Raw genomic sequence first — 25,467 nt, forward strand, 5'->3', positions numbered from 1 at the left:
ATATACTTAAAGTCACAGTGGTTTTTGTGCAGTCTATATAGACCAGTGGTAACTTCTTTTATATAAATAACTAAAACTAGTCTATGGTATTCTATGAAGAAAAACTGAACATCAGGTTTTCAGAAGTCTAGCGGCCCAAATCTAAGACAGGAGTCCTTGAGTATGTGCTGTATTGTAAATATGAATATATTGATGAGATCACTCTTTTTTTTTTTTAGTTCAGGTAAATAGATAGTATAGTAGTGTATAAATTGTATAAGTAATATCAGACTGGAGATTTTTTCAGCCGTGTTTTGCTGTTTTCTGGATCAAACAGCAGAATTTTCATGGGACTGCTGTCAATTTGAATGAAAAGCTGCCTCTTTTTTGTTCAGGGTATCTAAACAGGCTAGCAACAGGCCTCAATGTCTTTCCATCAGTGCTCATCTTACATACAGTAACTGCTTTCTCTTTTCTCTGTATTTCTTATTATTTCACTATTCCTTGTGAAGAGAGTAGGTTTTGATCATCTCTAGTAATAATCTGATGACAGATAATACAGAAGGATGAACTTAGATCTCCATAGCTGTAAGAGGTGCCAGCTGCCTCATTCATCTCAGTGACAGTACTGTGAACTTTGTCACTTCCTAGCTATGGAATATAGCATCTTGACACTAATTTTTCACTGTAATTCCAATTATTACTATAAAAGGTTGTAAAAATGTTTTCCAAATATATAAGGAATAGGTTGTCTGAGATATATATGCTTTTCTTGGACTGCTAGACCTCTTTGTTTTCCAGTAGCTTTAACAGCATAGGATCTCACATCTCTGCAACTGTGGTGTCTTCTCTTTCCTTGATAGCTTTATCCAACTGCAGACTTGATCCATCTGAGACTTTATTCTGTAGGGCATATGGGAGACGAACTGTCTAACTTTCCATTCAGATAAGAACAAATGCTTGTCCTGTGCTAATGCTTAGCATTAGATAGTCTAAAATGGGTGAGTAACAAAAGGTGACTTCTTTCTGTCAGTGCTCATCTTAATGAAAGTGCTGACAGAGCTAAGGTAAGATTAGTTTGATTATCTTAATTGTTTCCTATTGGCACATTATGTAAGATTTACTTATTTTTCTAGATAGCCCAAAATCCATAACCTATAGTTAGATGATGATTTTGTGATACTCCTTTTCCAGTTTCACATAATCTTGGTTTGAAATACAATAGTGGTGATAAAGCAGAAGAAACTGTCTCCTGAGATTTCTAGTAAATGATGAGTATCATGGAAGGGTGTTTTCCTCTTTTAGTTTTAGGTTTTGGAGTAACAAGTTTCCTTCTCAAGTCATCAAGATATTCATATACAGAATTTGAAAAAAGTAAGTTGATGATCTGGCTTGATTCAGAGCTCCTTCCAAATTAGAATACATATTTCTTCCTTTATGAGCTCACAGCACTCTTTGTATAGCTACATCATTCCCAAGAATAAGAATCTTCTCTACTCACTCAAAATTGAAACATTTCTTTCTGGAGTGACTGCAGTTCCTAAAAAGTCCAGCCACTAATATTCACATAATTTTCAAGTTTCAAGCCAAAGGTCGTGCACGTGGTTGCTCAGTTGTCAGTCTGTCCCTTACTATCCATCTCCCTTTTTTCTCCTGGTGTATCCTACCCTACACATACTTTTGAATCCTTTATCTGTTTCGTCCAAAGTCTCAAAGATAAAATGTGTCTTCGTTGAAAAAGTAGTGTCAGGACAGCAGAGAGAGACAAACAAACAGACTTCTTTCCCCAGATGAGGGTAGGACAGATAAAATTTATCTGTTATGTCTTGTTAGGAGAAAAGCAAAGAATTCTGGAGTGAATATGACTTTATTTTTTTCACTATCCATAGAATGTCATATTTGATTTGCTATTAATTTACTTAGTCATGTATTCAAATAGTTAATGCAACATGTTCAAAGAATACTTTTAAAATTCAGTGGTTTTCATAAGAATTTACAGTATTATTCATTAAATCCCAAGACCATCTCTTGGATTTGCAAAGGCTATCTATAGTTAAAAAACTTCAAGTTCAGAACTGGGACGGGGAAACCCTGGCTGCACGTACAAACTGGGCGATGAGATGCTGGAGAGCAGCCTAGAAGAGAGGGATCTGGGGGTCATGGTAGACAGCAAGTTGAATATGAGCCAGCAGTGTGCCCTGGCAGCCAGGAGGGCCAACCGTGTCCTGGGGTGCATCAAGCACGGCATTGCTAGTAGGTCGAGGGAGGTGATTGTCCCGCTCTACTCTGCGCTGGTGAGGCCTCACCTCGAGTACTGTGTGCAGTTCTGGGCACCACAGTATAAAAAGGACATGAAACTGTTGGAGAGTGCCCAGAGGAGGGCTACGAAGATGGTGATGGGCCTAGAGGGGAAGACGTACGAGGAACGGCTGAGGGCACTGGGCCTGTTCAGCCTGGAGAAGAGGAGGCTGAGGGGAGACCTCATCGCAGTCTACAACTTCCTCGTAAGGGGGTGTCGAGAGGCGGGAGACCTTTTCTCCATTAACACCAGCGACAGGACCCGCGGGAACGGGGTTAAGCTGAGGCAGAGGAAGTTTAGGCTTGACATCAGGAGGGGGTTCTTCACAGAGAGGGTGGTTGCACACTGGAACAGGCTCCCCAGGGAAGTGGTCACTGCACCGAGCCTGTCTGAATTTAAGAAGAGATTGGACTGTGCGCTGAGTCACATGGTCTGAACTTTTGGGTAGACCTGTGCGGTGTCAAGAGTTGGACTTGATGATCCTTAAGGGTCCCTTCCAACTCAGGATATTCTATGATTCTATGATTCTATGATTCTAACTATCTGGATAAATATATAACAAGAACAGGCTTTCTTCTGGTTGTCTGTGTTGTTTAGTAAACTTACTTCCTTTTTTCATCACTTAGGGACATGTGAATCCTTGTGAATAAGCTATGTAACTGTCTAAGTGGAAATCATGTGAGGGAAGCAGTTACGCAGAAACCATGGCACCTAGCTGTCTGAGCTGTTTGTTGCATGTTACAGGAAGAATACAGATTTTGATGTGTTTTTATTGTGTAACACAGTAGGAGTCATGCTAGAAAAAGTCCCAGGTAGTTGTCTTGTGTAAACAATTTGTTGAATATAGTTTAGCACAATATCCTTGTTATACATGTCTAAAGTATCAAGTTACTGCAAGCTAGAGATACTGAAGAGTGAATGAATTGCTGCTTCTCTGCCACTGTAGAGACTCAGCCATTGGTGATATTTGTATTAAAATATTCATCGAGCAGAGATCTGCCAAAAATGTAATGGCTGGTAATATAGGGCATGCACTAAATTCTTATCTAAAACTCTTTTATCTGGAAAGTTCTAGAAACATTGCTGAAGGATAACCTGCTGCATAGCTTTCACATTGGCCATACCAAAATGCACAAACAATAGCAATAGATGCTAAAGTAACAGTGGGGGTAAAAACGAGTTATTATGCGTAAATAATGAGCGTGTCTAGATAAGTGATGTTGGCATATAGTAATAAATGTATTATTTTTATATATCGGAATGGTTTGTCTTATTGCACTGTGAAGCAGGCATGGTGTGCAAATTCTGTCATATTTCACCAAATTAACTTGCTCTGCTCAAATAATTTTCAGCTTTTTACGGATGTTCTTTTGTTGGTAAAACTGATGAGTATTCATTAATTTATTTTCAGTTTTTAATTAAAATTGATTTTTTCTATTAGCTACCTCCATGTAGAAAAGCTTCTCTGACTTGTTTGGTTGAATTGCCATAAGACAAGAAAAAAAATAGTGTTTTCAAGTTATTTTCATGAAAACTATTCATGATATCTGCAAGGAGACTTCTTGCAGATATGAAGCATTCTTCCATATATATTGTATCTTTATTTGTATTGGACAATATGGAAGAGGTCTTTTAGGGGAGAAGAAGAAGGAAAGGATCACGGAGAAGATGATCCAATTAAAGAAAATGTGGTCTCTCAGGATGAACTCTTTTTCTAGTTCATTAGTACTCATCAAAAAGGTGTCCACCATGATAGCAAGGTCCTCAACTTTTCCTGGCCCTCTAGCAATTCACTGACAAACACTTTTATTTTTTTGTAATCTGTTCTGCTGAGCTTTCTCCTATGACAGGAAGTAGGCTTGTTTTACAGAGGCAACATGATGACAGAGGCCCTCATATAGTTCAATCTAGGCTACCTGAGGCCACTCCCTTTCAATTCCATATTGATTAAACAACATAAATCATGCTTAAGTGCAGATTACATATATTCTGTCCAATATAGTTGTCTAAACTGTTATACCATGATATTGAAATAGCTGCCAGAAAGATATAAAATGCATATAGAAAACCTTTCCCTTTTTCCAGTGCTAAGTACCTTGGGGGAAAAGAGAATGTCTTTTCACAGCACTGTTCTTGGATTTCATAAAGGAAAAAAAAAATGTTGCCCTGAATTTTTGTTAATTATGCTTTCTTTTTTTTATTATTCTAATGTACTATGACTAATTAATTCAAATCTTTGGTATGCTTTGGTATGTTTCCATATATTGTATTTTTTATGATTAAAATAAAAACCAATTTTTGTTTACTGTGTATGTCACTTACAAGAATTAATATGCTGGAAAAAGTCTTTGTACAGTTATAGAAAAACTCTAACTTGCATCCTCAAAGCTGAACTTTTCCCAGCATATTGTATGTCACAATATTGAATGTGTTTTTTTTTTCCATTTTTCTCCCCTCACATAATTGAAACTGTAACTGTTGTAACAATAGCATGATAAACAAAATATATGTACAAGCATGTTTCTTTGTATAAAGAAATAAAATCCTCATTGATAATGTTTTAACCCTCTGTTATTCATCCAGTCTGAGTTGTTATACTAAAAATTAACTACCTTATAATGGTAAATTATTTTTGCTCTTTTTACTATTTGCTTCACTATGAACAAAGTAGTGTACTTCTTTTGAATGTAGCTAATGGATACAAGTCTGTTTGGTATTATTGCTCTGTTTACACTACAGTATTTTTAAAGAATGGGGAAAGTCGTATTTTTTTTCAGTTTTAAAAATTTAACTGGATTATTAAAATTATTTAATACATGTTAATATTATCAGACATCAAATTAGGAAATCCTATTATGCTGTAAAAAGCTGTGATAATATAAGTTGCTCTCTTACATAAATAAATAAATGACCGATATTACTGGAGGCTTTAAGCTCCAAGAAAAAAATGGAAGAAGTCTTTTATCCTGGTTTTTAGAGGGCATCAGCAGCTTGCTTTTATGAAAAAGTAACAGCTAAATGCACTGCAAATAATTTGCAGTAATCCAGTTCAGTGATTCATGTGTCTGCTTTAATGGGTCATAATTCAGGATAAAGTAACTGAGTGCAGTCAGAGTGCAGACACTGCTTATGCCAGGGACAGTATCTCTTCATAAAACACACCTCAGCAGAAGCAGTTTGCCAGCCCCCTAATACCCTCTGATGTTTTGATGTCCTGCATATTTTTCCGATTAAGTTTTGAGTGCCATGTTTTTAGTTGTATTTCCACATTCATTATCCTCACGTAGACCCTTCAGCGGGTTTGCCATATATGATTATTTTTTTAATGATGCCTTTCTTTCCACTTCAGCAGTTTAATAATCTAGCACATGGCTGCTTCTCAGTACTCAGCATTCACCTCCCCAATACAGAAGAGGACATGTGCTTTGGCTTCAGAATTCCATTTGCAGCTTTAGAAATGCATATTCCCTGTGGAACAACATTTGTTTGACATAACCATTCATTTTTATTACCTCTTTAAATATGTTTATCCAGAGTTATCAATAATCATAAATAACTTGTATTCTGTTCTTGTCCTGTTTTTTTCCACAGACAAAATTGCTTACCCAGTACGTATTAAATCTCGGCAAGTATGATCAAAGCTACGACATCAGAGACCGTACAAGATTTATTAGGCAGCTTATTGTTCCGAATGAGAAGAGTGGAGCTTTAAGCAAATATGCCAAAAAAATATTTCTGGCACAGAAACCTGCCCCATTGCTTGAGTCTCCTTTTAAAGGTATAACTGCCAAAATCATTTGGTAAATGTTCATTGTGTAAAGGAATGTGACAGCCTATTCTATTTCAAATATGCTCACAAATTGCGTCACTTAGAAAACACAAATGATTAATATGCAAGAACATTCGCTCTGTTTACTTGCTTTTCAGCAAGCAAAGTTTACATGTTGCATACACATTGCATTTACCTGATAAACCCTGACAAACTGATCAGTTTCTGCTCATGTTAATTTTAAATTTGGTTTAATAACAGAAAGTATGTCTTTTGAGCGAAAATATTCTTTGATTTAGAAAAATATCTTTAGTTTTTATCTAGACTTTAATAGAAGGTTATTATTGTATTGTAAATGTATTATGAATCTGAAAAAAAAATGAATCTCAGTAGATTAGATTTTTATTGTTTTTCCCCAAAGTGATAATTTTCCCAGTGCATTTTCCATCTATTTAGAAGAAAGAATCATTGTCTTCTCAAATAAAAAGGTTATTAGGTTATCTGAATTAAAAATGCTCTGTTATTGTGATAATTTGCAATTTTAATTTTCATACTTATGTTTAAAGCTGTAAAAAGAGCTCCATTTTGAAGAAAAACTATTAAGATTCTGGATGTGTTTGTGCCAAGACATGTATATGGATTGTTTAACTGTGCTGTCATTCTTAATATTCACAGTAAAGTAATTTTTAGAGAAGCTACATTTCAGAGCAACACCTCTAAACACACTGACTGATTAGCTTTTTTATTGACCATTATGGGGGAGATTATTGTAATCTATGGACTGAAATCAGTTTTTTGACCTATGAAGAGCTTCCTAGTTTATATTTATTCCATGACATTTGAGGTAATATAATGGCAATTACCTTTAGCCTGATTAAGATTGCTCTTTGTGGTAGAGCTCATGTTGTTTGTATATTTTCCCCTCCCCCCGTTTTTTTAATAGATCGAGATCATTTCCAGCTTGGCACCTTGTCTCACACGCTGAACAGCCGAGCTACTGGCTACCTGGAGCTGTCTGACTGGCCAGATGTGGCACCTGACCCTGCCGTGCGAAACGTTGAAGTGGCTGAATCGGTATGTTGGCATCATTGAAAGTAACTTTGCCAAACACATGCGCCAATACAGAACATTATCTTAAAATATAAGTACTTAAACAACATGTTTGTGCTGTACTGAAAACTTCTGATACATGTGATCATCCATGTGGCTTGTTTTAGCTTGGAAATGCAAAATTTTAAGATCTGCAACATACTCGCTGTTTATTTTCAATGAGAGAACTGGGTCAACTGTAGGCCACTTCCACTTCACTTGTAGACTAAATTAACTTTCTTCCCCTCTATCTCATTTTTTTATTTCACACTTCTTTTATTCACTCTGCCACAGTATGGTAATTGTGGTTAATAACTGTTATTGGAATACCAAAGTAGTAGGTGAGTGGTGGTTTATTAGTGTACAAATGCAAGTCTTAAAAGAAAAAAATCAGTAGTATACTGGCAGCAGCAGGGGAAGAGATTATGTATGTTTCAAAGTGTAAAGTTTGGAAGAGACCAGGGTTTACATTTCAGATGATCTGAATAGAATTAGGAAAGTTTATAAAAAGAAAATGTCATCTGTTAGGCTGTTAGTGCACTACTGATTTGTTGACTTTACAGGACTAGTCATCTACTACAGCATTCCATTACTAGCTTGTAAACTAGCAGGCAGAGTCATGTTCTGGTTCCAGAGCTGTGATTTATGCATTGGGTATCAGAGTACTAATAAATGTCAGTGAAAGCTATTGTACAATAAAAGGAATTGAAATGTACTGTAATATACAGAACTGGTGATGCTCTCAGAGATACAGGTCTTGTAACAGGTCTTACCAGAGAAGCACATAGCCCTTGTCCTGAGCCAAATTCCACACTAAATTGCACATGAATTAGTTTGCATATAAGATGTTAGAAATAGAATGAGTGGAGGAAATGCTAAATAATGGGTATGACTTGTAGAGGCCAGTAAACAGTGATGTGGTAGAACAAACATTTCTCTTTAGTACTTCAGTATTGCTACTTTACCCTCTTATATACATTTCAGGAAAAGAGATATTTGTGTACAAACTTCTGAAAGCTTTTATGAGGAGAGTCTGACAGCAATCATCTCAAGGAGTGTTATTATAAATGATAAGGTTGGCATGAAAGAATGTATGGAGGCACCTTTGTCCATAAAAAACAAAAAGCATTGCAGGAAATTGATAAAATAGAGTAACATCCATCTACAACATAACAGAAAACATCTCCCGCTGACCATTTAAACCTCAAAATAAACATGAAAATCCTTTACCCTAGGCTTTCTGAAAATATTTTCTTTGGAGAGTGCCTCATTGTCATTAATTTTGTGGTTCCTCTAATCACAGAATCATCTAGGTTGGAAGAGACCTCCAAGATCACCGAGTCCAACCTCTGATCTAACACTAAACAGTCCTCCACTAAACCATATCAATAAACTCTACATCTAAACGTCTTTTAAAGACCTCCAGGGATGGTGACTCCACCACTTCCCTGGGCAGGCCAATCCAATGCCTAACAACCCTTTCAGTAACGAAGTTCTTCCTAATATCCAAACTAAACCTCCCTTGGTGCAACTTCAGCCCATTCCCCCTCGTCCTGTTGCCAGGCACACGAGCAAACAGACCAACCTCCACCTTGCTACAGCCTCCTTTAAGGTGCCTCTGGAGAGCAATAAGGTCACCCCTGAGCCTTCTTTTCTCCAGGCTGAACAATCCCATCTCCCTCAGCCGCTCCTCGTAGGACTTGTTCTCCAGACCCCTCACCAGCATCAACGCCCTTCTCTGGACTTGCTCGAGCACTTCCATGTCCTTCTTGTAGCGAGGGGCCCAAAATCGAACACAGTACTGAAAGTGCGGCCACACCAGAGCCAAGTACAGGGGGACAATCACTTCCCTCGTCCAGCTGGCCATGTTGCTTCTGATGCAAGCCATGATGCTGTTGGCCTTCTTGGCCACCTGAGCACACTGCTGGCTCATATTCAGCCAACTATCAACCTGTACTCCCAGGTCCTTCTCTGCCAGGCAGCTCTCCAACCACTCATCTCCCAGCCTGTAGCTCAGCTTGGGGTTGTTGTGCCCCAGGTGCAGGACCCAGCACTTGGCCTTCCACCAGCTCAGGGTACTGGGTACCCAGAGAACAACTGGTTTTGCCCCTAAAGACTGAGTCAAAGAAGGCATTAAGCACTTCAGCCTTTTCCTCATCTCTTGCAACTAAGTTTCCCCCCGCATCCAGTAAAGGCTGGAGATTCTCCTTAGTCCTCCTTTTTGTGTTGATGTATTTATGAAAATATTTTTTTGTTATCTTTAATGGCAGTAGCCAGTTTGAGCTCCAGATGAGCTTTGGCCTTTCTAATTTTGTCCCTGCACATCCTCACAACATCCTTATAGCCGTCCTGAGTGTCCTGCCCTCTTTTCCAAAGATTATAAACCCATTTTTTCTCCTAAGCTCAAGCCACAACTCTCTGTTCAGCCAGGCCAGTCTTCTTCCACACCGGCTCGTCTTTGGGCACGTGGGGACGGACCATTACTGTGCCATTAAGATTTCCTTCTTGAAGAGCGCCCAGCCTTTCTGGACTCCTCTGACCTTCAGAACCACCTCCCAAGGGACTCTACCAACCAGTGTCCTGAGCAGCTCAAAGTCAGCCCTATGGAAGTCCAAAACTGCAGTTTTACTGATCCCCCTTCTGACTTCGCCAAGAATAGAGAACTCTACCATTTCTTGGTCACTCTGCCCAAGACAGCTCTTGACCACCACATCCTCCACCAGTCCTTCTCTGTTTGTGAAGAGAAGGTCTAGCAGGGCACCTCCCCTGGTAGGCTCACTAACCAGCTGTGTCAGGAAGCTATCTTCCACACTCTTCAGAAACCTCCTAGACTGTTTCCTCTGGGCTGTGTTGTGCTTCCAGGATATGTCAGGGAAGTTGAATTCCCCCACAAGAACAAGCACTGATGATTTTGCAACTTCTGCCAGCTGCCTGTAGAACTCCTCATCCATGTCCTCATCCTGGTTTGGCGGTCTATAACAGACCGCGACCAGGACGCTAGCCTTGTTGGACTTCCTGCTGATCCTAACCCATAGGGACTCAACCTTGTCATTGCCAGCCTCAAGTTTCACAACATCAAAACACTCTCTGATATAGAGAGCCACACCACCACCCCTTCTGTACTGCCTGTTCCTTCTGAAGAGCCTATAGCCAGACATTGCAGCACTCCAGTCATGAGAGTGGTCCCACCACGTTTCTGTGATGGCAACCAAGTCATAGCCTGCCTGCTGCATGATGGCTAATACTTCAAGTTGAGTTGTTAAGCTGCAATCCATTGTTAAATTGTCATTCAAATTGAGAAGAGTATTAAGTTTTTAAAATACCAGTTGCTGGGTGGAGCATTACAAAACTGGCAGCTTTCAGTGTTTAAGAGGAGGCGGCCACTGTGTCTCTAGAACTGTACACCATTGCAACTCATTGTTAGAGCTCTTACAAGTTAGTCTTATTCTAGATCACAGCTGTCAGTGAGACAGACTTGTGTCACTCTTGATATGGTTGTCTATTTGTTTTTTTCCTGCCCAGAGTTTTTCTTCTGCTTCTCAGTATTATATGGATATATGAAAAGAAAGAAGTCTGGCTGAAGTAGTGCTTTGCTCTGGTGTGCTCTTGTTGATAAGAATTACTTTTATTTCTGTGCTCACCAGTATGAGAGGGACATGGAGATACTACAGCAAGTCCAGCAGAGGGCAACTAAGATGATTAAGGGTCTGGAGCATGGTTGTATGAAGAGAGGATGAAAGAGATGGGCCTGTTTAGCTTAGAGAAGGAAAGACTGAGTGGGGATCTCATCAGTGTGTATAAATACACAAAGGGAGGGTGTCAAGAGGATGGGGCCAGACTTTTCTGTGGTGCCCAGCAACAGGACAAGAGGCATACAGGCATAAACTGAAACACAGAAAGTTCTGGCTGAATATGAGAAAACTCTGAGGGTGACAAAGTACTGGAATAGTTTGCCTAGAGAAGTTGCAGAGTCTTCTCTGGAGGTATTTAAAACCTGCCTGGATGCAACCATGTGCAGTGTGTTTCAGGTCAACTTGCTTGGCAGAGGAGTTGGACCAGATGATCTCCAGAGGTCCATTCCAACCTCAACTATTCTGTGACATACAATTGCCATCTGGCTACTGGAACTGTTGCTGCCCACTGGGTCCACACCTGTTTTCTTCTTAAACTCAGGATGATAAAGGTGGTGTTTACCCTTCGTTCCAGCAGTAGGCTAAATTGAGCTGGATCCAAAGATAAAATTCTCAGATTTTGGGTTCTTTTGGCATAGAAATTTATTTATGGTTACTGATGCTTTTAATCTGCCTTAGTAAATCTTTTTCTGGCCTCTCTAACAGACATAGCTCACCTTTTGTAGGTATGTACAAAACTTTTAGTGCTCCTAATTGTGTAAAATAAGAGAAGCTAAATATTTTCTCTTGACTTGCATAGAGGATATATTTAGAAACCACCTAATGCTACTGCTTCAGGTGTTCTTCTTTGTCATGGTGTGTATATTTTTGTACCTCTGGTTGGAAAAGTAAATCTAGGTTGAAATGTATTTACAGGCAAAGGAATGGACTGCAATTCTAGGTAAGACAAAGAAAGAGAAACCTACTGAAAAGTTCTACTCTGAATCAGAAGAGGAGGAAGATGAGTCTGCCAGTACCAGTGCAACAGGTAAGTAGTTGGAAACTGACTTTCATATCTGGTTCCTGAATAGCTTTTATCTGCAGAACTGGCAACTAATTAAAATGAATTAGAGAGAAAAAAAAGTAAAAAAAAAAAAAAAACAAAACAGAGGTGTATATAACAATTTAACACTCAGGAATCAAAGGAAGAAAGTTAAAATTCACTATGCCAGTGTAGTAACAACTAATTGTATAGATATGGCTTGTGTGTTCATTAAAAGAGTTAGACTTTGCTTTGTTTCCCTATTAAAAAAAAAAAAGGCTGGCATGCTATTTTCATCTCACTTTGAAACTTGTAAGAGAAATGAGAATTTGCGGTTCCAGTTAGAACTAAATACCTGGAACATTTTATGGGAAAAATGCCCATAGCCTTGGTTGATGAGAACTGTAAGTCTTGAATGTTTGGGGAAATGTGTTGTTTATGAATTACTATTTTGATAGCATGTGCTACTGTGTTGATAAATGGCCAAACTTGTATAACTGTAGTATTTCATGTAGTTTTATTTAGTAAATTGTGTTACAGTTTTACTCTGAATTTCAATATGCTAGTTTCTATTTATTACAATTCAAGTGATGGTGGTGGAGAATGTAACTGACAGCTTTGTATCAAATGAGCTAAGGTTTTCTTGGCCAGTCTTGTGTAATATGAGATAGACAATTCTCCAAGACTGCCGTTTCAATAGATGTTCTTCACTACATTTAAACTACATTAACATGAGTCTCTTTGGCCATTTCTAAACTTAAGAAAAAGGCAAAGAATTCTTCCAGGTCCAGAGGTTAGACACATAAAATATTTGGCATTAGAGACTTAAAGAATTAGCAGCATTTTGTTGAATGGCCTACATGGTCTTTCAAATCTGAAGTTGCTACTTCTTCACTCTCATTCCTAAGCTGAAGAAATATGCAGAAGAAATGTACCTTAGGACTGGGTATCACTTAATGTTCTTGTAAGCAAGAAAATAATATATTAATTTCAGATACTTGAATATTTTGTAACTACATGATTAATTAGAAGATGAATAATTTGTTTAAATCAGTGACTCTATCATCACTATCAGTATCCAAGGATAGATCATCTAGTTAAGCAATTGGTTTAAAAGATAATCTGCCAGTTAAGTGAATATATACATTAGAGAATTTGAGGTCATCTCCAAGCCCTGACAAGGTTATATAATTTTGAAGAACCCACGTGTAATCGATTTATTATTGGGAGTTACAGCTTGATGAAGTACCATACTGTACACACAAGAAAGCAGAACTTTACCAAGATAATTTTGTAAATGTTGGGGAGAAGTGATTTCCTTATCTGCTTTTGACCCTAGGTAAATAATGCTGAAACTTGCAATTTGATCTTACAATACTAAAACATTATTTAAAAAAAAAAAAAAGTTTAGATTTCTAAAATACTTATTGTGTAAGATATTTAAAAATATATATGTAAGTGCATTTGTTTTTTTATTCATTTCAGAGAGTGAGTCTGGCAGTGAAAGTGAGAAGGAAGATAAGGAGGAAGGCAGCAGTGATGAGAGCAGTGAAAGTTCCTCTTCCAGTGAAGAATCAAGTGACAGTGAATCAGACAGCAAAGAAAGTATAGCAAAGAAAGCATCTGGAGCTGTTAAGGAAAGGTAGGCATACATTTGCATGGTTCTAATTTTTTGCTAAAGCAACTTTGCTGTTGCAAAGCTTAGCTTTGTCTGGTAAGTGTTTAGTTAGTTTTTTTTTTGGAGGTGTATCATCCAACTGATGTTTAAGTATGTGCCAGTATATATTCTATGTATGAATTGTGTTCATATTTTCTTTAATCAGACTACTCTTATATTTAGAATTAATTTCTGACTTTTGTAAAATCTGGGGTGGCTTTTTGAAAATTGATGTAACCTTGGGAGGCTGAATAAGTGATCAGACAGTTGTATGAAACACTTAATTACCTTTTGCAGCAATTTTGCTGAGAGCTAAAATTAAGTCCTTCAACACTTTGCCATTATGTAACTAAGACAATTGATTTTTCTAAATAATGTTATATTAAAAAGATTATGATCCAAATATTAGAGGCAAGGGCTGTGAAGGGAAACGGTCATAAGATATTTAAGTGTTAGTGCTTTTTAAGATTGCCCATTATCAACAGCGTTATCGTGTATTAAAGTATCATTAAAATTTTGAGTAATTGGGGCTAATACCTTGGATTGTATGAATCTGTTTCTTCCACTGCTGTCAGCAAGTGGCCTCTGCAGACATGATCGCCCTTTACTCTATAGTCTGCTGCCAGCTCACTTGATGAGTTTGCAGCTCAGCTCAGTCGTGGCTGACAGCACTGATTGGGGCGCAGTACGCACTCTGCTCCTTTTATTACAGACAGTAATTAAAGCAGCTCGCCTTGCCACTTCCATAACAAACACAGCATAATGCCCTAATTATGACTTTATTAATTTAAGTCAGGATTTAATGATTTTAAAAGTGATTTATATTGTTTTTCCTGTTCAGAACAAATGAAATCTGTAGGTTAAATTAATACAGGCTTTTCATCATTGCAAAGTTAAAAAGCTAGTTACCAGTAAATTCTTTTCATTAGAATAACGTCTGAAATTTTAAGCAGTAAGGTAAACAATGATTACCCATCAAAACTGACTGATACACAATAAAGTAACATCTTTAATCCTCAAATTTTGTTTTAAATATTGAACGTGTTTTGAAAAACAACTTGATTTATATAATGCACAATAGCTTACTTGTTGATGCAACTAAAGATTCTGTTCACTGGTAATGAGGGAAATGTAGACAATTTTGTCAGTACTTGTGTTATATGTCATGAGACAACTGTGAAGAGTATATGAGTAAATTTTTATTTTTAGATTAGTATTTTTAGCTTTTAAATGTTTGTCATATTAAACTAGGGAGTTCCTATTTTCCCATAATTTTAACAGTCAGATATGCTACATTAGACACTTTTTGTAAAGTGTACTCCTTCATTTTTAGCTTTGCAAGCTTTGAGTTCACTGCTTTCAGCAAAAAATACTTTTGACTATTAAAATTTTGGGTTTTCATTTCATCTTCGGTTGCACGGTTGGGCATTATTAGGATGGTTTAAATCTTACTATCGACTTTTATAATTTTGATCAAATATGATTTAGGCAATTCAGTGTTGGAAAGTTCAAGGTTGATGGGGGGTGTTGCTTTGCCCCTAGTATTTTTCTTTTCTGTTATATTAAATTTTTCAATTCCTTCTCTGTATTTTTCCCTTCTAAACATAATTGCCATCTAAAACTGTAATGCAACATAGTCTATGCTTCTACATTACTCTGAAAGTTAAGCAAAAATGTTTAACAACTTAATTTGGGTCTGAAGGGACTATTAATAGTTGAGTGGTCTGGATTTGTTCAATTATTATTGACCTTGTTACCCTTCCAGCACTTCAGTATCCAATTTATTGTCCTGGGAAGGAAGCTGAATCAGGTGGTATATGAAACACCTGATTTGGAAGTATAAGTTTGTAGTGTGCAGATACCAGAAGAGAGGTTTTCTTTCTGCATGCAATATTATTTATCTCCTCCATGACAACTATTAGAAAACAGTTTTAATTTCCTGCAGTATTTCTGTCTGGTAAAACTCCACTCTTCACCCCCTGCCTGCTCACAAAGACAGAAGGGTAATCTGTTAATTGTAGTCATTAGAAGTGAACAGGGCAGATTTTAATAATATTCAGTAGCTGTTAGCATAGAGCAACATAATCTAACATTGCCATGGCTAAGAGAAGAACTGTGTAAAGAATACTGTCTCTGAAGTGTAATAGCTGCAAGGTATTTGATATAACCAAAGGCGTTGGAATGAATGTTAGTAGCACTTCTGTATAAACTCTGTATATATTGAAATGTTTGTAGATATTATAGGCATTTTTCTAGGTGGCTTCATTTGGAAAGATTAACAAATTCAATATATTGATGTTTAAAAGCAATAATACTTCACAAAATCATGTTAAAAGCCATCATGATTCTGTTAATTGCATGTGGAATAGTCAGAAATATTTTGTCTAAAGTGGTGTCTTCACTTTTCTGAAATATCACAGGGTAGGTGGTAGGAGAGGGTAGGTTTAGATTAGGCATTAGGAATAAATTCTTTATTCAGATGGTGAGGAACGGGTTGTCCTGAGCTGTGGATGCCCGGTCATTGGAAGTGTTCAAGGCCAGATTGAATGGGGCTTTGGAAGGTGTCCCTGCCCATGGCATGGGGGTTGGAACTAGGTGATGTTTAACTCAATCTAACTCAAACCGTTCTATGACGCTGTGGTGCCTAAGTGCATTTCTTTGGTGTTTTTGTGTGTGCCTTTTACATTGATTTATTTTTTAATATCTAGTAATGTGGAGGAAATTAAAAGGAAAGCAAAGGGGATCTCCAAAAACAGAAACACATCCAGTTCCTCTGATACAGTGTCCAGTTCATCAGAGGAAAGTTCTTCAGACTCCAAATCAGTATCAGACTCTAGAAGTGACTCTGATTCTGGAAAGTCTAGAAGTGCTACTTCTAGTAAGGTAAGTATGTTAAAGATTACATATTCACATATATAAATATGTATATTAAATATTAAAAGATGCATCTAATAATTTGTTTATTTCTTTCTGAGGGAATGGAGATGGGATGTGATTTTATGGATATCTAAAAAAAAACCATAATTTTTGAAAATATTTGTTGACCTTTCATAAAAGACCCATCCCAAACCAACAACTATTTGGTAGTTTAAGTAAGAATACTTTGCAATGAAACCTGTAGTTTGGTTTTAATTCTGTTATACTTTTATACCAGATAGATAAAAAATAAGGGAACCTATTTTTTTTTAATTATTTTTTCATTGGTGAAAACACATGTATGTGGGTATTTCACAGAAACAGCAACCTGATTCAGGATGTTAATTTATTAAAATGGAATCCTGTTTACTACAGGACCTGGGTCTGACATGAAGAGTTTCTTAAGGGTTTGAAGACATTTTAGTGGAACCAGTGGCTTTCTTTTAAAATTTCCTGTTAAAATTAAGAACAGTACAGTTAATGCATCTATACCAGAGGTGTATACATAGGAATTAATATTCCTAATGAGTAATCAACACTTATTGTTCTCTTTTTGATAGGAATGAGGCATATAAGTGGTTCCATTACTTCAAATTATATTGTGTTTCTTACTATATTTCTGAGGTATCAAACTTTCAAGTACCTTTTTTTTATATTGAATGCTGAAACGTGTGAAGATACAGAAGTGTTCAAGAGAACCATTTATGTGTCAGCTGAGTTTTAATTGCTTACCTTAGTGAAGAAAAAGAGGCTAGAAGTTCATTTTACTCAAGCCAACATTGTAGACCTAAGTCTGCTACCATGAACTGAATTCCATTTATCTGTCTTTCATTAAAAATAAATACATAAATAAATAAATAAAAATAAAACAATTTGTAGGTTAGATTTGTAACTCAGAAGTTTCCATTTTAATATCAGTATACAGTGTTGAAAATGAAGTGATGCTCAAGCATTTTAAATCAAACTGGCGTATTTCAGTCAGGATTCCAGTATAGACTGCTGAGTAGTGAAAACAGACCTCTTCCATTGCATTTGATGCAGTTGTAGAAGCTATTGGACAAGTGTGTATAAAAGAGTTAAAAGGGAAGTCTGTAAGTTTCTTAAATTACTTAAGTGTATTTCCTTCTCTTTTTTTTTCCCAGTAGAGAAGCCAAGTCCTCTCAGAATGAGCTCTTTGGTGCTAGGTGGAGCATGAATTAATTCTAAGAGTTTGCAGCTCCTCACAATAACACAGATATTTCCACCAGAATGTAATAGGTACTCAGACCTGCTTAGCTCTGAGCAGCCACTACATACTACTGTATTCAAACGATTTTGTGTTCTCTCTGCTGCATTTGTCCATTTTTCTCAAAAAATCAGGGCCAGCCTTCATTATTTCTTTCACTACAATTATTTAAGCTGTTCTGGTTCTTTCACAGGATATGTGAGGACTACTAGCATAAAGAAGCATTTTGTATTTAAAAACAGCGATCAAGAATGTAGGAGAACCGGAATGTCCAAGAAGCTTGTTTGGGATTGTTTTGTTGAAGTCAATGGAGAATTGTCAAGTCCTTGGATCTTAAGAAAAGAAAAAGAACCTTGCAGGAATAGATACTTGATTAAAGCCTTACTTGATTAAGAAGCACCTAAAAAGAAATGTGCTAGGGACAAAAGAAGTTTATAAGCCATTGACAGAAGACTTGATCAGAGTCAAAATGTAGAATTGAAAAATTGCAAAGCTTTTAAATCTCACCAAAAAAAAATAGCAAATATTAAAATTATGTGCATGGCAACAAAAAAAAAAGGAGTCAGAGAGATAATTGATAAGATAGCATAGAGTTCACTATCCAAAAGCTAAAAAACTATGTTCCTTGAATTCTTTTTCACTAGGGAACTCCTAACATGGCTGATGGACTGGTATATGAAAACTGTGAAGTTTATATATATGTTAGTTATATATGAATTAGGGTTGGGGGGCTTTTGAACATAAAGGACTTTCACTGTACTCTGGTAATCTTTAGGACTATAGAGTTAGCTTCAGTTTAATTGATTTTGGATGCTTGAGTTTATACCTTGAGTGTTTCTGATGTTTGGTCATATTCAGAAGCATAATTAGGTGAGGGAATAGAGGGGAGAAACATGTATTTTGTGGTAGAAGTGACTATTGTTCTAAGTAGCTTAAGAGATTTTTGGAGAGTTACACATTTTGAGCCCCATGATCATAGGCTGAGCTAACTAACGATAACCTTGATAGTCCTTCCAAGCTGGAAAGAAAAGCAATAGTTAACAATGTTTAAAGAATATTTTAGAAGTCTTGAGTGGAGCCCTTCTATCAAAATATATTCTACAAGAACCAGCCATGTTTATTTTAATTCCATGAAAATCTTGTAACTTTTCTGCTTCCTTCCATCAAGAAGCAGACTCTCATCCAGGCCCTCAGAAATGCATATTTTTCTATTGAAAGATTTTGTTGGAAAAAAAGTTGCTTATATTATTCTGCTATGGGACATTCTTAATTTGGTCAGCATAGGTGGGAAAATTTTATATCCTTAGATACAAAAGATTATATATCCTTATAGATAAAACTAAAAATATCTTCTGAATACATATTGATAAGAGGAGTAGTTAGTTTGAACTGTATTACACAGATAACGTTCTGAGAGCTGACTACCATTCTCTGTGTTTTGTTAGTTACCATTGCCATGTTTAGCAGAATTTTCATAATAAACAAGGTTTGATTACACTCACATGGGATCTTAATTTGTGTATGCATCCATGCATTTACAAGCAGAAAAATAGGTTACAAAAGCAATTTTTTTTCTGAATATATTATTAACATTTATTTATTTTCTTGAAGAATTGTTTTGAAAAAGCAGTTGTGTTCACCATAACTGAGCTGCAGTGAGTGGAAAAGTCACTTTCTTGTGCTGCAGTGTTTTATATCATTTTGAAATATGCGTAGTTTGAGGTGTTCAGATACATGATGTACTCTGAGCATATACTGTAGAGCTAACATGCAGATTTCAGGATGCATATGTAAGTAGATGTCTCTACAGTGGGATTTTAAAATCAGCTACTATTGACCTCCTTATACAAGTATAATACAGTCACTCAGCTGTTAAAAACCTGATCCACTATTTAAAAAATATACAAAAACAAATTGTCTATCTTTCTGCCTGATCTCTTTTCAAGTGCTAACACAATGGAAACAGTGGGTGATCTGTCAATGCATTTGGATTGTCAATGATGGTTTTGTATAAATATTGGGAGGATAAGAAATAAAATTCACACAGCAAAATATGATTTCATCTGCCTTTTCTCTGCAGCTCCATGGCTCATGCTGCGGTGTGAAATTCTCATTTTACACACTTTGCAGGCGGAGCACATGAATTATGCATTGAGCAAGAGAAATCTCCTGCTTCAAGTCCTATATGCATTTACCAGGTTCTATCTCTATTACCAAGATGAATTGCAAATGGAGAAATGTTTGATGGAATATAGCTTAACTTCTTTGTTTAGTATTCTGCTTTTCCTGTAGTGAGCTCTCCTGGTAGGAAACTGTTTGGGTTCTATTGTAGATTTATTTCAAGAAAAAAAAAAAAAAGAAAAAAAAAAGAAAAATTATGTTACAGGGGAATGCCAGACACGTCAGAACCTTTTTATCGTCTTGATTTGGAATGCAAAGCTTTTTTCATTCAATAGAAATATCTGTTGATAGTGTTTGTTGCAGTCATTGGCTATTTATTATTCCTAGAAAGCCAATCAATTTTCTTTTCTTTGAAAAATAAAAGAAAAAATAATCACATGTCTAATAGACAAGACAAATTTAACTAGATTTCTTTAGTGTTTTAGCACAATATATATACGCATGTGTGTATCTGTATGAGTGTGTACACACACAAGTAGCTGAGTATTTATTTAAGCTTGACACACTTGACTGAAGTAGAAAATAAGACTTCAGTATACTTTAATATTAGCTTTATCTTGATTTAGTTTGCCTCTGATTTTACATTTCCCAGATGATAGGGTTGTTTGTTGTTTGCTTTGTTGTTTGTTTTTGTGTGTTTGTTTTATAGTAAACTGATTGTACTTAGGTACAGTGTACTGATAAAGTGTGCTGTATAAGCTTGCCATGCATTACCTCAATGTAATGTTTCTGTACTTGCATCTTAATTTTATTTTATTTTGAAATATAAAAAGTTTTGTGAAATATATTTTTCAGTTCTAAAGATTAATCACATCATAGACTCAAAACCAGTGCATAAATACATTTTATGTTATCAAATACATATAAAGCTTTGTGTTGTACTTAGTAACCACTTTAGAATGATAAATAACAGGAAAAAAAAATAAAACTAAAAAATGTTTTTTGTATTCTTTGCGTCATAGAATGTCGTACCTTAACTGTCTTCAGTAAACAGATGAACAATAAGAGAATTTATTGAATCTGACTCTTAATTTTTTTTTTAAACTTATTTTACCGGGCAATATTTTTGTTAGCAAAACTCAAACACATTCAAAATTTTTATCCTCTTATATGAGTTAAGCCACTTTTAATAGATTTTAACTGGCTGCATAATAAAAGGGAATGTGAAAATCCCTTCCTCACTGGAAAGAGGAGCAAATACTAAAACTAGCTAAAAGTAATTTTTGAACCTTATTTTGTAGTTGATGAAAGAAGTGAATCTTATGGATAGATGGAGGTAGAAAGTGAAAGAGTTGGGATTTTTTTTTTCTTATCTATTTGCTTAACTGTGTTTTCTTTTATATTCAGGTGTCCCAGGATTTTATAGTTCACAAAATAAGTCAGTTATGTTACATAAAGTTCAGTAAAAGAGTTTAAGATAATGTGTTTCATAGCTGAATGTTCACAACATGGAGCTTAAAAAAAGACTTGTTATTGATTAAAATAATTGTCATTAAATAATTTCTCTGAGGCTTCTTAGACTTGAAGTAACTCATACTTCAAACAAGATCATAGTGCAGAAATAAAAGTAAGCACATAATTCAAGTAGCACCTGTCATTTATAAAGTATATTGTATATCTTCATTTCACAGATGAGAAAAAATAGCGAAAAGCAGTCAAATAAATGGTCAGTAACCTCACTGGAAGACAAAATGAACTCTTGTGGTTGTGACCAAGGTGGCACTCAGGAGAGACGGTTCTTCAACAGAGTCCCCCAGTAATTCTGGACAATTCACATAGGGAATGGAATCATATTAGGACAATTTTTAATATATTTTATAATATTTCCTTGGTCCAGAGGGGTGTCATGGGTCAAACAAATCAGTGATCATACAACACTCAAATAGTGTAGTAGTACAGACCATTCAAGTATGTTGATTTAATAAAAATAAAAGTAAGTGACTTCCATTCTACTCTGTCCACAAGAGTCTTCTCCTTCCAGAATAACTGAAGAACATCTGTAATGACCATGGAAGTGAATACTGTCAGTTTGAATCATAGAATAATTTGAGTTGGAGGGGACCTTAAAGATCTCCCAGTTCCAACCCTTCTGCCATGGGCAGGGACACCTTCCACTAGACAAGGTCTCCCAAATGAACATCCAGCATAGTCTTGTACACTTCCAGGGATGGGGCATCGACTGTTTCTGTGGACAGCTTGTTCCGGTGCCTCTCTCAACCTGCTTGCCATACTACTTTTGATGCAGCCCAAGATACAGTTGAGCCTTGGGTTTATTGGAAGAAAATGAGGAGCAGTGTCATTTTGTCCTAGGTAAACCTAGTAGTCATTAATACCAATGGCTTAGCCTAGTAAGAACATTAACGTGGCTTCTTGTGTGTTCTTCAGAGGGAACCACGGAAATTCTAACAAAACTAGAAAAAATGAACCCAGCATTAGTGTTAGCCTGCGACTGACTGTGAGACTAAGAGGCTGAAAGAAAGGGGAAAAAAAGAGGGGTCATTCTGCTGACAATCAAAGAAAATGAACCTAGCTGCTGAGCTTTTGAGAGCGTCTCCAGGCTCCTTTAGGAAGTTGTATCCTGAGTGCCTCAAAGGACTGTGACAGCTTGTAAGTAAAGCTTAAGTAAGGAAGCCCAGGATGGGCTTACGGAATTTTAGTGTTCTGTTTAGATCCATTTCACTGATTAGAAAAGCTAAAAGAATAATGCACATGTGTATGGATGTGGCTGTCACAGGCTGTTGAAGACAAAACTGGTAAACTGCAAAGCTCATGGAAGTGGAACTCCTGGAAAGACTACATTTAAATTCTTGCAGTAGCTTGAGTAATGAGTAGAGGCTTAAGGTCTAAGGGCAGTTGACAAATTTCTCTGAAAGAATGATGAAGCCTGCTGTCTGGTGACTGAGCCAGAGAGACAGACCGAAGGCAGAGTTTTGCAGCTGATCCAGACAAAGGAGGCTTAAGAGTGGATTGGGAATAGCATGATGAAAAACTGTCTTATGAGCATCCAGTGGGTAACGTGTCCACACTCTGTCAGTGTCCAAAGATCAATCATGTTTACTAATCCCCAGTATCTGGAGCCCATTTTGAGCGGTGACTCATTAAAATCTGTCTTGAATCATCTCTGTCTAGATGTTCTGTAGATACGACCAGTGTTCACTCTTATTAGTCATGTCTGCAACTTTTGATTTAGCTGTATTGCAACAAATTTTTTGAAACTGTATGTATGCCAAGTCACTGAGATTACTCTATTACTACTCTATTCTGCAATAGTATACTGACAATACTGGCAATCTTTGTATTAGAATTCATCTTATAGCTTAAAATTTCATTGTTGTTTTTTTTTTGTGTCAAAAAATAAACATTTTGTTGACTTTCTCCAGCAATTAAGTAGTATCCCAGTACATGATAGGACAGGTTTCCCTTCTCCTAGAAAAGTGCAAATAATACCGCTTCCTTACGATTTGTTTTTGCCCTGTTTTTCATACAGAAACAGAATATATTTTTTAAACATTTCTGTCTCTAATGGTATCAGCAGAAGCATCTGATCTGTCAGCAAAAGTTGTCTTTCAGTTACTGTTATTAGTATTAGACCAAAGTATGGGCTCGAGAGGAGTGAAATATAACTTAAATGTAGAGCTTGGGTTCAGCTTCTGTGTACAAACAACTCTGTCTCAATAGGTGAATTCTTTGAATGCTAAGTTCTGGAAATGGACACATTTTTCTTCTAAAACAACAAAAATACACTTTGCCACTATAGAAGTATAAAAGACCGTTCTTTTGCTGATATGATAAAAGATGAAATATTCATCTATTTTGACAGAAAGAAGAAAAAACTGCGCAAGATAGAAAAACTCCAAGTAAACAAGATGTATTTCTCTTAGATTTAGATGACTGTAAGTATCTTGATTGAAGCCTTATATTTTCTATGGCTTAGATTCAATTCAGTTAACTCAGTGAAATTTTAAATGTCTTAAACATTGATTCTGTTCATTTATTATCCAAGCTTCCTGACCAAAAAAAAAAAATAAATATATATATATATATATATATATATATACTGCTCAGACTAGCAACTTTTTTTTAAGCATATTTATTATGATACATTATTTTGTTTATTATAGAACTGAAAATTAGTTTCAAATTTTGGAACGCATTGGGATGTAAAACATTTATTTTGAGAGTTTTGCATATCTAGATTTGTTTTCCGTTAAAGTGGGCTTATTTCCTCAGGTAACAATGGATGTTTCTTTTACAACATCTTGTGCAATTTATGAAGCAATTATGCTAATATAACAAGATACTAAAATATCAATTTCAAAAAACAGGTTAAAATGTAGTTTTGGAAGTGTACAATAGAGCTAGTGCTGTTTTTTTCTATGGTTTTTAGTGCAGGTCTTCAGATTTTCTTCTATGTGTGCAACAAATGTTAGAGTTGTGTTAATATGTACTTTACATGTAACTCATATTGAAAATGTGCTGCACAGTATAGATCAAATTGAAGGATAAAATGGAGTGAAAAAGTCAGAAAGAAGAGCAAAATATCTTCAATGTAAAAAATGTGTGTCGTCTATACATCTATCAGTTTTATTTATATTTTCATTGTTTATATTGAGCATGTCTGCTATGTCTGGAGAAAATAATGTTCTATGATTAGGAGACATGAGCATGAAATAATTAGATCAAGACATAAAATCTTTTTAAACTTAATGAAAATAAGTTATTGTCCTTCCCATTACTTTTATTTGTATTTTTAGTTAAATGTCAATTGCCTTTCTAATTCTAGTCCACCCTGTGACAACTCCTGTGGCAGTTCCTACAGCAGCTGTTTTGTCCCCAAGTTTAACAGCAGACTTAGAGGGATTAAGTCTGTCAGGTTCATCGGTCATTGATGTAAGTAGCCTTTAAAAAAGGGGAGAGGGAGGTGTCTCAATTTAAGCATTTTGTATTTTTGAGGCAGTCATCAAAGTGATTTTTTGGAAATACTTTCACCTGTAAAGGTCCTGAACAAAATTGTGGTTTTCATGCAGTTCTGGCAGCTTTTTTGGATCCGTAATAATTGCATTCTGGAAGGTGGAGAAAGTAATGTTGCATATTTAAGAAGGATGCCTTCAAGGATTCTAACCTTCTCTTTCAATTTGTTTTTCTTTTTTCTTTTTTTATTTCTTTTTTTTTTTCTCCTCTGCCTTAGGGAAATGTGTATTTACAAATAAAGCATACAAACTACAGAAATCTTTCAAGTCATCTAGTTGCTACAATATCAAAAATAAATTACATAAAATCACATACTTGTTAATTCTCAGCCTGATTTTTTACCATACGTGACTCCAATTATGACATTTTGCTACTTGGAAGTAATTTTTCACAAGTGTACGAATCATAGCCCCTGGGTGCAAATAAAAAGGGTATAGATTTACAATCAGCGGTGTATCAGTATGTGTCATGATTCATTCAGTTAGTGCTTTCTGCTTTGTAGCACTTTCCATTAGGGAATCTCAAAACTATAGGTATAATTAAGGTTAGCAAAGTCACGGAGGGCATTCCTTTGTTGGTGGAAAGGATAGTAGTTTGTGTTCTTGGTGTTGTTTATTTATTTTTTAATTTTTATTTTATTTTAATGTAGGGTTTTGTTCATTTGTTTGCTTTGTGTTTTGTCCACTTTAAATTTGCAATTTAATAAGGGATTGGAGCAATATAAATCC

The 25,467-nt window shown here is 36.0% G+C and overlaps 1 protein-coding gene across 3 annotated transcripts in view; it reads left to right on the forward strand.

Annotated features, from left to right (window-relative positions):
• AP3B1 (adaptor related protein complex 3 subunit beta 1) overlaps positions 1 to 25,467 on the forward strand; it is a 160,676-nt gene that overhangs the window by 81,172 nt on the left and 54,037 nt on the right. For 2 of the 3 annotated variants that reach the window (XM_038170319.2, XM_038170320.2), the window contains exons 16-22: positions 5,870 to 6,056; positions 6,991 to 7,121; positions 11,684 to 11,795; positions 13,275 to 13,431; positions 16,155 to 16,329; positions 23,589 to 23,661; positions 24,552 to 24,658. In XM_038170319.2, the coding sequence (XP_038026247.2) occupies positions 5,870 to 6,056; positions 6,991 to 7,121; positions 11,684 to 11,795; positions 13,275 to 13,431; positions 16,155 to 16,329; positions 23,589 to 23,661; positions 24,552 to 24,658 (942 nt within the window). The remainder of the gene's footprint in view (positions 1 to 5,869; positions 6,057 to 6,990; positions 7,122 to 11,683; positions 11,796 to 13,274; positions 13,432 to 16,154; positions 16,330 to 23,588; positions 23,662 to 24,551; positions 24,659 to 25,467) is intronic. The other variant, XM_038170322.2, reaches the window with a different exon arrangement.

The sequence above is a fragment of the Anas platyrhynchos genome, chromosome Z (genome assembly GCF_047663525.1).
Source record: "Anas platyrhynchos isolate ZD024472 breed Pekin duck chromosome Z, IASCAAS_PekinDuck_T2T, whole genome shotgun sequence".
Lineage (NCBI taxonomy): Eukaryota > Metazoa > Chordata > Aves > Anseriformes > Anatidae > Anas > Anas platyrhynchos.